Source organism: Plecotus auritus, assembly GCF_963455305.1.
Source record: "Plecotus auritus genome assembly, chromosome: 9".
Taxonomy (NCBI): domain Eukaryota; kingdom Metazoa; phylum Chordata; class Mammalia; order Chiroptera; family Vespertilionidae; genus Plecotus; species Plecotus auritus.
In genome coordinates, this window is record NC_137783.1 from 151445331 (window position 1) to 151455038 (window position 9708).

The 9708-nt window shown below is 61.0% G+C and overlaps 2 protein-coding genes across 9 annotated transcripts; both read right to left on the reverse strand.

The window, feature by feature from the left end:
* Positions 1–2439: 2439 nt before the first annotated feature.
* VEGFB (vascular endothelial growth factor B) lies at positions 2440–5804 on the reverse strand. Of its 4 annotated transcripts, none has more exons than XM_080687531.1 (7): positions 5466–5804; positions 4885–4945; positions 4420–4616; positions 4181–4254; positions 3955–3990; positions 3470–3705; positions 2440–2830 (listed from the first exon to the last, which is right to left on the reverse strand). In XM_080687531.1, the coding sequence occupies exons 1-6, from the start codon at positions 5523–5525 to the stop codon at positions 3492–3494; spliced, it is 642 nt and encodes a 213-aa protein (XP_080543657.1). In that variant the 5' UTR covers positions 5526–5804; the 3' UTR covers positions 2440–2830; positions 3470–3491. The 4 variants fall into 4 exon arrangements, with proteins under 4 accessions (XP_080543657.1, XP_080543656.1, XP_080543654.1 ...); XM_080687530.1 differs by having other exon boundaries at positions 3470–3604; positions 4885–4927; positions 5466–5677; XM_080687528.1 differs by having other exon boundaries at positions 4885–4927; positions 5466–5677.
* Positions 5805–6040: 236 nt separating this feature from the next.
* DNAJC4 (DnaJ heat shock protein family (Hsp40) member C4) lies at positions 6041–9463 on the reverse strand. 5 transcript variants are annotated; one of them, XM_080687525.1, is made up of 7 exons: positions 9221–9463; positions 8782–8883; positions 7951–8044; positions 7311–7495; positions 7062–7223; positions 6320–6406; positions 6041–6227 (listed from the first exon to the last, which is right to left on the reverse strand). In XM_080687525.1, the coding sequence occupies exons 2-7, from the start codon at positions 8865–8867 to the stop codon at positions 6131–6133; spliced, it is 711 nt and encodes a 236-aa protein (XP_080543651.1). In that variant the 5' UTR covers positions 8868–8883; positions 9221–9463; the 3' UTR covers positions 6041–6130. The 5 variants fall into 5 exon arrangements, with proteins under 5 accessions (XP_080543651.1, XP_080543652.1, XP_080543649.1 ...); XM_080687526.1 differs by having other exon boundaries at positions 7062–7226; positions 7332–7495; positions 9221–9238; XM_080687523.1 differs by having other exon boundaries at positions 7062–7226; positions 9221–9238.
* Positions 9464–9708: the final 245 nt, after the last annotated feature.

The following is a 9708-nucleotide window of genomic DNA, read 5'->3' on the forward strand; positions in this document are numbered from 1 at the left end:
GACACTCGGGACCCCGGCCTGACCCAGCCTGCCCGTGTACACCCCGGCTCCCTCAGCCCGGGCTGTGGCCCCCGCTCACCTCCTCGCCGCGCCCCCGGAGTCAACTCGTCGTGCCGCCGCCTCTGCGCAGGCGCGTCATTGCAGCTACCAGCCCGGGCCACGCCGCCCGCCCTCATTGGGCCGCGCGAATCCCGCCGCCGCCCGCCCGCGGGGGAGGGTATTCCACTAGCCCCGCCCTCTAGAACCACGTGATCCTCGTCACTTCCTGTAGAGCGGTAGTCGGTAAGGTTAGGTGAAAGTGACTTCCGAAAGGACCACAGGCACTTCCGGTTGAGGTGAAATTAAGGTCAGGGGGCGCGGTTCCTGAAAAGTGTCTTGAGACGCCATTTTGCGTCGCCCCCAGCCTTGCCCACGACGTCTCTGGTGGATCCTCAGGACCCACCGCTCCCAGTTAGTTGCTGTGGAAAGACTCGGCCTCCGAGTGAGACGGGTTTGAACTCAGGGCCTGCCTGTCACTGACTGACTCTGACCTTGAGCAAAGTTCCTGGCCTAGCCGAGTTTGCCGTCCCTGTGCCGCGGGCTGGGGAACCCACCCTGCAGGGCCCCGTAGGATTGCGGCCATGCTATACACCGCCAGGCGCCGGCCCACAGCCAGGGCTCCCCCTTCTCTCCCCCCGCGTCCAGGCTTGCCTCTGCATGTCGCCCACTGACCAGAGTCAGCCTGCAATGATGTGGCTATTATTTTCAGGCGTCCCAGTACCCAGCAAACATCTCAATTAAATAACGAATCTGCTGTGAGCAGGCAGCTAAACCTACCGAGTGTTAGGGAGACAGCTGATTTGAGGTCAAATCCCCAGGTCAATCAGCCTATTTCATCCAATGAAAAAGGGAGGTAGTCACAGAGCTGACCGATGAACTGAGGACTAAGCAAGGAGGTGCGTGCGAAGCATCGTGCGTGTCCAGTGAGGCCAAGTGGACTCAGATGGTAGCCCTGGGTCTCTAACCCTCTTCTCTCCTCCTAATTGGGCTGTGGCATTTTCACTGGCTATCATGACATGAAAGTATTAATCACTCAGGAATTGTCTCTTCTGCTTTAACCCCACTTTTGCCTTGGGCCCAACAAGATCACTATCACACCCTCAAGTCTAACACCACGAGGGTGGGTGCTTTGGATTGACCTCTGCCCCTGAATGTCCTGCCTCAGCAGGGCAAAGCCATTTGTACCCAGACTTGGCCTTCGGACCACCCCACTCAGTGCCCGGCAGCACGGGAGTCTGTAGGCAGAAGGCTGGGCAGTGAGCTTGGACTGGGACAGAAAAAGGTCAGGAGAGTCCCAAGCAGGGGCACCCAAGGTGAAAGGGAGGTGAAGGTGGAGAAAACAGGAGGATTGGGGTCGGGGGACCTGTCTCTCAAACCAAGCCCACCAGCCACGGACCTTTGGTGCTTCCCATTCAGGGAGGTGGGGACAAGGCAGGTGCACAGCTTGAGAGTTAAGCTACAGGGGGGCAAAAAGCAGTAGACACAGTGCTGCCCAGCAGGGGAGATGGGTGTTCTTTTCTGTTATGTCACAACATGCTCAAACCTTCCTGGAGCCCAAGGGCCTGGAACATGGTGATCATCTGTGTCCTCCATGTGCACAGGTGGAAAGCTGAGACTCAGACAGAGGGGCAGTGACACCCAAGGTCATTCAGCAGATCTGCTTCCCACCTCAAACTCACTGGCCATAATAGGCCATCTCCCTCCAGAGCAGGGGGGGGCAGGGACTCCCTAGAGCAGGTGTCCTCAAACTACGGCCCACGGGACACATGCGGCCCGCCGAGGACATTTATCCGGCCCGCAGGGTGCCGCTGCCTGTCCTGCTTAGGAGCCGACTCGTCCCGGGCCCGCAGTGCGCATAGGAATTTGTTCATAGGTTTTTTTTTAAACTATAGCCCTAACCGGTTTGGCTCAGTGGATAGAGCATTGGCCTGCGGACTGAGAGGTCCCAGGTTCGATTCCGGTCAAGGGCATGTACCTGGGTTGCGGGCACATCCCCAGTGGGGGGTGTGCAGGAGGCAGCTGATTGATGTTTCTCTCTCATCCATGTTCCTAATTCTCTATCTCTCTCCCTTCCTCTCTGTAAAAAACCAATAAAATATATTTAAAAAAAAAAAACAAAAAAACTATAGTCCAGCCCTCCAACGGTCTGAGGGACAGTGAACTGGCCCCCCGTTTAAAAAGTTTGAGGACCCCTGCCCTAGAGTCTGGCAATAACAACGTAAATATGAAGAATACATGACTGGGCTTCGATTGTGAGTTGGTGTGGGACCTTGGGCCTCATTTACTCCATCTGCACAGTGAATAGAGTAAGGAGCTCTAGGTCTAGGCGGCAGTGTAACACAGACATTCATGCTTGGATCAGCCAGCCTGGACAGTGACAAACAGTGACACAGGCAGGGATAGCTCTGTCCATCTCTTTTATCAGGGTCGGGGGGTTTGGGGGGAGTCACAGTTCTCATACCAAAGCCCAGCTCCCATTATTTGCAGAGCATCAGGGTCTTCTTAGTAAGGGCAGGGAGGGGCCAGCTGTAAGCTGGGCACTGACACAGGGCGGTTAAACACTGAAATAGGACCCTGTTCTCTCCCAAGTTGGTACGCGACCCCTCTTGCTGCCTCCAAGTCTCATCCAACTCTGCCCAGCATGTGGATGGCAGCCTTGCAGAGACAAGAGATGGCCAGAGAGCCCTCTGAGGGGCCCAGGCTCTTTAGTCCCCCTCTGGAGTGTGGCCTGTGAGGCAAGCGGCCCCACGGAGTCTGAAAAGCAACGTGTCACTTTCGCAGCTTCCGGCACCTAAGGAGGAAAGGAACGGGATTCTGTTCATGCTGCCCCGGCTCAGCATCTGCTCCTCTGGACCCGCCCCCTTGTTACCGTCTGCGAACCTCATTCTTTCCTAACGTTCCAAAGACACCCCAACTGGCCTAGCCCACGTGATGCCACTCGTGGCCTCACTGTGGAAGGGATGGGCTGTGAGAAGCCCTCAGACGAGGGTGAACAAGGGTTATACTATGTCCCCTGGCCTCTCAGAGCCCATAAAGTGGGACAAATGTCTACCATAGTGGCTTCTGAGAAGGCCCAGAGCGTTGCAAACTGGAAAGCTGCCTCATGTCTACTTCAGGCAGATGTCACCTCCTCCATCCAGGACATCTCTGACCTCTCAAAAGACGATGCCAAGTGCGCCTTACCAGAGGCCTTGACAGCCTCTGCTGGCATCAGTGTCCTTGCGCCGGGCTTCTGCACTGGAATGTGAGCCTTATTTATGCTGATCCCAGCGCCAGCAGACACTTGGTAAATATTTGTTCAACGCATTCAACAGCTTCCCCTTCCCTGGCTCTTATCCCACGGGCAGGCTCACCCTGGACCTGCTCCAGGACAGGGCCTTGATGGCTTCCCAATCAACTGTCCCCCCCCCCCCCCCCAACAACTCCTCACCTGCAGGTGTCTGGGTTGAGCTCTAAGCCCCGCCCTTGGCAACGGAAGAAGCTGCGGCGTCTGCAGCGGCAGCGGCAGGTCCTGGGGTCAGGGCGCTGGTGGTGCTGGGTACAGCGTGGGCAGAGGGGCCTGGGGCTGGAGTGGGATGGGTGATGTCAGCTTGGGAGTGTGCTCCGGGGGCAGGGTCCCAGCCCGGAACAGAGCGGGGCTGGGGATGGTGGTGGGGAGTGTCAGCCCTAGGAGGAGAAGCAACATGTCTGGGGCGGGAAGGAAGAGTCTTCCCTGGAGGGAGCTGGGGGTGGGGGTCAGAGCACACACACTGGGGAGCAGAGGAAAAGGGGAGCGGGGGACACAAGCGGGAGGAAAAAGAGGGGAGTGGACCACAGCTTCCTGACACTTGCCCCACCCTTGCCCCACCCACACGTGGTATCCTGGGCAGTGGGCCTGGGTCCCAACCCCACCTCCACAGAACCCAAGAAACTCACCTGTCTGGCTTCACAGCACTCTCTGTTTTTTTTGGTCTGAAAGAGAGACCGACAGAAACGAGGAGGAGGAGGATCAGGAAAGCCAAGCATCCTACTCTCTTGCCCAGACCCCAGGCAGGCCCGGCTCCACTCAGAAACCTGGTCCCCATGGCGGTGTACCACCACGCCCCCCCCCGCCCCGCCCAAGCCTGGTCTCTGCAAGCTCAGAAGTGGGCCTGGCTGGCACCTGCATTCACACTGGCTGTGTTCTTCCAGGGACATTTCCCCCAGCTGACTGCTCGGATACCGGATCATGAGGATCTGTGTTCGGGAGAACAGGGAGAGAGAGACAAAGAGAGAGAGAGGAAGAGAAGCGGAGGACACTCCAACGGGCAGGAGGGAGAACAGCTTGCCCACCTGCTAGGGCCTGGCTGCCATCCCGTCAGCCCCGAGCACCAGCATCCACCCCAGCCAGACCCACTCTACCTGCATTCGGACTTGGTGCTGCCCGGTGGGCACGCATTCCAGGCCATCGTCAGGGCAGCAGCCGCCACAGCGCTGCACAGTCACACAGCTGGGTACCAGTTGTTTGGCCACAGTGCCCATGAGCTCCAACGTCAGGGGCACAACCACCTCCCGTGGCTGGCAGGTGGCACGAGCATACACATCCATCCATGACACCACTGGGGACAGACGCATCAGGGTTACATCCCCACTGAGTTTTCTGCAGCTGCTCCCTAGTTCCGGTGTCACAGCCACCCTCCACTGGCCCCCACTTCTGCCCTCCCAACCTGTTCCCCCAGAACCCAGGAACCCCACTTCCTCCATTTCCACTTCTGTGACATGGGCAGGATAAGGGTTTGCCCCTTACAGAGCAGCTGTGATTAACCAAGACGATGAACACACAGCGCACCTCCTTAGTGCTGGCTAGTGCGAAGTTGCCACTATTACCTTTCTTCTGGTGGCCAGGGGCATCAGGCTGGGAGTCGGGCGCCTGCGGGAGACAAGAGACCTGGACCCGAGGTGCACTCTGGTTAAGGCTACACGGTCCCCAGGGCTCTGCCCTCGCAGTCAGGAGGCTTCAACTCCTCGCTGACATTTTCCCAGATTGCTCTACTCCTGAGTCCACCCTAGCTTTACGTGTCCTCTCCTGGCCACCTGGGACCTGCCCTGGCCATGACCCGCCAGGCGTGCTCTGCCAGCGGAGGCCAATCTCCAAGCCTGGGGGCCAGGCTTGTCCTGGAGGCCGCAGGTCAGAAGGGGGCACACTGGGCACCGAACCAGGTCGCACAGACACCCAGGCAGCTCCGCCCCCGGCTGCGCCCAGGGAATGGGGTGGGGCAGGGGAGTGGCCCCAGGGACGGGCAGGCAGGCCAGTGGGGAGGAACACGTCCCAGGGGATGCCCAGGCCGACTCCAGCGACGTCTGATCCGCGAGTACCCTCAGCCGAGGCCGCTTCGCGCCTCCCCACTTCCGCCAACCTTGAGAAGGGCACGGCGGGCGGGCAGGCGGGATGTCGGGGACGCACGTACCTGGGCGGGGGCCAGCTGCAGGAGCGCCGCGAGCAGCAGGCGGCGGAGCAGGGGGCCCATGCTGCCCACAGGGGCCACGGGCCTGGGGCTCCCGCATCGCCCTAGCCGGGCGGCGCCGGGGGCGGCGGCAGCCAGAGCCCCATGGCGCGGGCCGGGCCGGGGCGGGCGGGGGCCGGGCGCGGGGGGCGGCTCCTCCGCGGCCCCCTCCCGAGCCCTGGGCGCAGGCAGCGCAGCACAGCGCAGCGGAGGCAGCCGGAGGAGCCGGGCGGGTGGGCGGCCAGCGGTCGGCAGGCGGCGGTGGGGACGGTGGGGGCGGCAGGGGGCCGCCCGGGCTGGCGGACGGGCAGCTCATGTGACCCAGACACGCGCTCCCCACCCGGCCGCGGGCAGGGGCGGGGGCGGGGCAGGGGCGGAGGGGGCGAGGCCGCCCGCAGGCCCGCCCCCTCCACACACCCCCTCCCGCTGCAGCAGGGGAAAGGGGACGCACCGCCCAGGGGGCCGGGCTCGGAGGGCGGGCGTGGTCCCAAGGAGTGGCCGGGGTTGGGGGTGCTGGGCCTTAAGGAGGGAGCCGGACATGAAGGCTGAGAATCACTTTATTGCACGCGTTTTGGGTAGGGGGAAGTCCCGAGAGGGAACACACAGCAGGCTCCATCCAGGCGAGAGGCTCAGGGGGGCATGATCCCTGGGCCTGGGGGAGGCTGGGGTGGTGACTGCAGCTGCTGCCTCTGCTGTCGCTCCTGCTGGAGCCTGGCTCTGTTGGCCCTGCAGGAGAGAGCACCAGGGTGGTTGGCACAGGGATCCTAGAGGGCGGTCCCAGGGCAGTGAAGAGAGGGTAGGGTAGAGCAGGGACAGACCTGGCTCGGGCCCGAGTGTCGTTGTAGATGGTTGTGATGATCCGATCCTTTTCATCCATGAAGCTACGGTGCATCTGCTCCAGCTTCCTGCAAGGGGGTTACAGTGAACTCTGGGTCCCCCAAACCCTACTGTCCCCCACCCTAGGGTGTCAGTGCTTTGTATCTGTGGGAACCTCAGTCTAACTGCCTGTGCTGGGTGAGGAGAGCAGTACAGAGTAGCCAGGCTTGTCCAGGGTCCAATGGCAACCCAGGTCCCTGGCTGTCCTGCTGAAGGTGATGACAGCAGCACCGAACATCAGGGTGGTCCTCGAAGAGCTTGGAAAGGGTTGTACGTCTAACGCCGTCACTGAACTAGCCGGCTGTTAGTGGGCGCTGCCTCTATGTACCTGTGCTGTAGAACTGTGTCACGGCATGCCTGAGAGAGGGCCGGGGAGACAGCCGCTGGTGAGGCAGTTACAAAGCATTTCCTTCTTGTGCATGACTTTGGTTGGCTCCACCACTCCCGGTAGTCAGCACCAAAGATTTACATGCAAATTATAAAGCACAAAATAAACTGGAAATGACGTTAGCCCCTAGTGCAGTGCTAGCTGCCTTTGCTAAGTAAAAGGAGGCCCCAGAGACCTACTTCATACAGTTCTGAGCTTGAGAGACACAAGAGTGGTGTGGATGGCTGACTGGCCACACTGGGCTTCTCTCCGCCTCCTGCCCGCTGCCCACCCCTCCGGGAAAGGCAGGGATGCACCTGAAGGCAACATAGTGCAGGCCCATGCCTGCCAGCATGATCAGGAGGCAGTACCCCAGCACCTGCTGGTTGTGTCTATGCTGCTGCCGCCTCGACTCTGGTCTCTGCGGCCTCACACCATGAAACTGGGCCCAGTATTGTGCATTTGGGGGTTCCCAGGAGCTGCTGGGAAGGAGAAAAAGAGACAGTGTGGGGATGAGGCTCCCCAGGAGATTTGGAGGAGAAGAAGCGAATTGCAAAATATTGTACCTATGTGCCTGATGAGCAGACCTGGGGTGGGCGGCGGCTCCTGGGGGCTTTGGGGGAGCTGCTGAGCGGAGCTGGTGGTCGTAGTTGCGGCGGCTCTGCTCCCGGCTGAGTACTTGGTATGCTTCACTCAGTTCCACAAAGCGGCTGTGCAGGGCTGGGTTCCCGGGGTCCCGGTCAGGGTGCAACTGAGGTGAGGCAGGACTCCCCTCATCTCCCTTCCCATGCTCCCCAGGACCCATCTCAATAGTGTCTATCCACAAGGGCTCCATTCCCAGAGGCCCTGTCTGGACAGTCACCTTACCTCTCAGGCCCTCAGGCTGGCCACCCCACCAGTAAGCCTGAGTCAGGAAGCACTCCGCCTCCCTCCCCACCTGCTGCCTACCTCTCACTGGATGCCCGGGCCCAGGTTTTTCCAAGAGCAGGCAGGTCAAGAAAAACAAGCCAGCCCATCAGACAGGACCCCTGGCTCTCCTCACACCCTGCCCGACCTCTGCCCTTGGGGCACTTGCCCTCCCTCTGCATGCGGAGGGGATGTGGTACCAGCCAGAGTGAGCCACTCAGCTCCATTCCTGGGAATTTGAAGGGTACCCCATCTGGCTCAGAACTCCCCTCCCACCTCCCTGCCTAGGACCACTGGTACCTCCTTGGACTTGGAGAAGAAAGCTCGCTTAACCTCTTCGGTGCTGGCACCAGGATGTACCCCCAGCAGTTCATAGTAGTTACTGGGACCAGACCTGTGGAGAGAGGCCAGAACCTGTAGGGGCTAAGGAAACACAGAAGATACCTCTTCCCTACCGTCCCAGCCCCGCTGGGCCACACCCTTCAACTTAGCAACCAGGAGCTGAGAGGGCTGAAGCAGGTGCCAAGGGAGACGTACCTCCCACCCAAGTACTAACCAGGCCCAGCCCTTCCGAGATCAGGCGCGTTCAGGGTGGGATGGCCGGAGACAGGGGACCTATCTCCAAACAATCCCTCCTTTCTGAGTGTCTGGGGAATGGTGCAGATCAGACCAGAGTGCCTCAACATGTGGTCCTCAGACTCCTTGTGTCAGAAACTCCCGAAAAGCTTGTTTAAGAAAAGATTCCTGAGCCCCATCTCATTCCTGCCAGATCGGAATCTCCAGAGCAGGACCCAGGAATCTGCATTTTTGTTTCAAAAAACCCACTCCCCCGCGGGTTGGAATCAGCGATGCTCCACAACCACAGGAGTTGTGGAAAGAGCATGGGGTCTGGCTTGGGCCAAAGGCCACATCTGCCTCATAACTCGCTGTACAGCCTTGGCGGTCCTCCCTTCACCTAGTCCTCAGCGGTGTCCTCAGCAGGGAAGGTGAGGGTTACCTGAGACGAGGCTGTAAGGCACCTGTCAGATCCTAACTATCTCAGCACCTAAGGCAGGGCCTAGCGCTGGGCAGGCCCTCCACAAAAACCCACGGAACCTCCGGGAGGGCACCGGCCCCCGGCGACCGACTCACCGCTGCCGGGCGGCCTCTGCGAAGAGCCGGGCGGGAGGGCTGCGGGGCCACAGCCGACAAAGGCACAGGGGCAGCAAGGGCAGCATGGCGGCGGGAGGACAGCTGGTGAAAGGAGGCCACAAGGAGAGTGCATGGGCACCAGACTGCAAGCACTCCGGGGGCGGCAGGAAGGGGCCTGGCCCCCATTACCGGCGAAGGAAAGCTGAAGCAGGCCCGAGGACCCAGGGGCAGGTGCGGCCTCCTTGCTCCAGCCCAGACCCCAGTGTCCTGGACCTGTGCTGCCTAGGACCCGGGCCCTTCCCCACACTGGCCTTGGCGTCTGGACAGCCAGACGCGAGCTCGGAGACCCCCTGCCCAACCCCGGGGGACCTTGCGGGGGGGAGCTTGGGGGCGCGGGTGAAGGAGGAGCCACACCAAGCCCCGCCCCCGCTGTACTCACGGCCTCCATTTCCTGCGCCGATTTAGGCCCCACCCCACGTCCTCATTGGCTTAGACGCCCAGGCCACGCCCACCACACCGGAAGGGCGATGGGGACCTGCCCCCGTAACCCATTGGCCTTTGACGCCTCGGGCCCGCCCCCCCGAGGCCGGAGCCTGGGACGCGCGGAGAGGTGCGGGCATCCCCCCGGAAGCGGGAGGCTCCAAGGCTGATACTCCGTGAGGCTCTCGGCCCAGCTGCTGTCGCTCTGTCGCACGAACATGGCTGTCACGCCGCTTTGCAGGGAAACACTTTTCACAGAGCAGTTTCCACCCCACAGTCGACCCGGACCCTCACCAGAGCCTGGCGCGGGGACACGGCCCTCAACCCAGCTGGCAGAGGGCAAATCTGAGGCTGGGCTTTCTTTTTTCCAAGCCATTTGTCCGGTCTCTCTCACCCACCCCGGATCTCCCAGCGGCCCCTCTCTGCCTCGTGGAAACAGCATATGTC

Bases quoted from the DNA above. Each gene is read 5' to 3' on its own strand.
- VEGFB (XM_080687531.1), bottom strand. From the start codon at position 5,525: ATGGGCCCCCTGCTCCGCCGCCTGCTGCTCGCGGCGCTCCTGCAGCTG. The intron at 4,617-4,884 runs GTAATAGTGGCA...GTCTGTCCCCAG, and splicing joins CCCTGGCCACCAGAAGAAAG to TGGTGTCATGGATGGATGTG. The intron at 3,991-4,180 runs GTGCCAGCCAGG...TCTCTCTTTCAG, and splicing joins CACAGCCAGTGTGAATGCAG to ACCAAAAAAAACAGAGAGTG.
- DNAJC4 (XM_080687523.1), bottom strand. From the start codon at position 8,867: ATGCTGCCCTTGCTGCCCCTGTGCCTTTGTCGGCTGTGGCCCCGCAGC. The intron at 7,227-7,310 runs GTACAATATTTT...TCTCCTTCCCAG, and splicing joins TCTGCTCATCAGGCACATAG to CAGCTCCTGGGAACCCCCAA. The intron at 6,407-7,061 runs GTGCATCCCTGC...ACCCCCTTGCAG, and splicing joins CTGCACTATGTTGCCTTCAG to GAAGCTGGAGCAGATGCACC.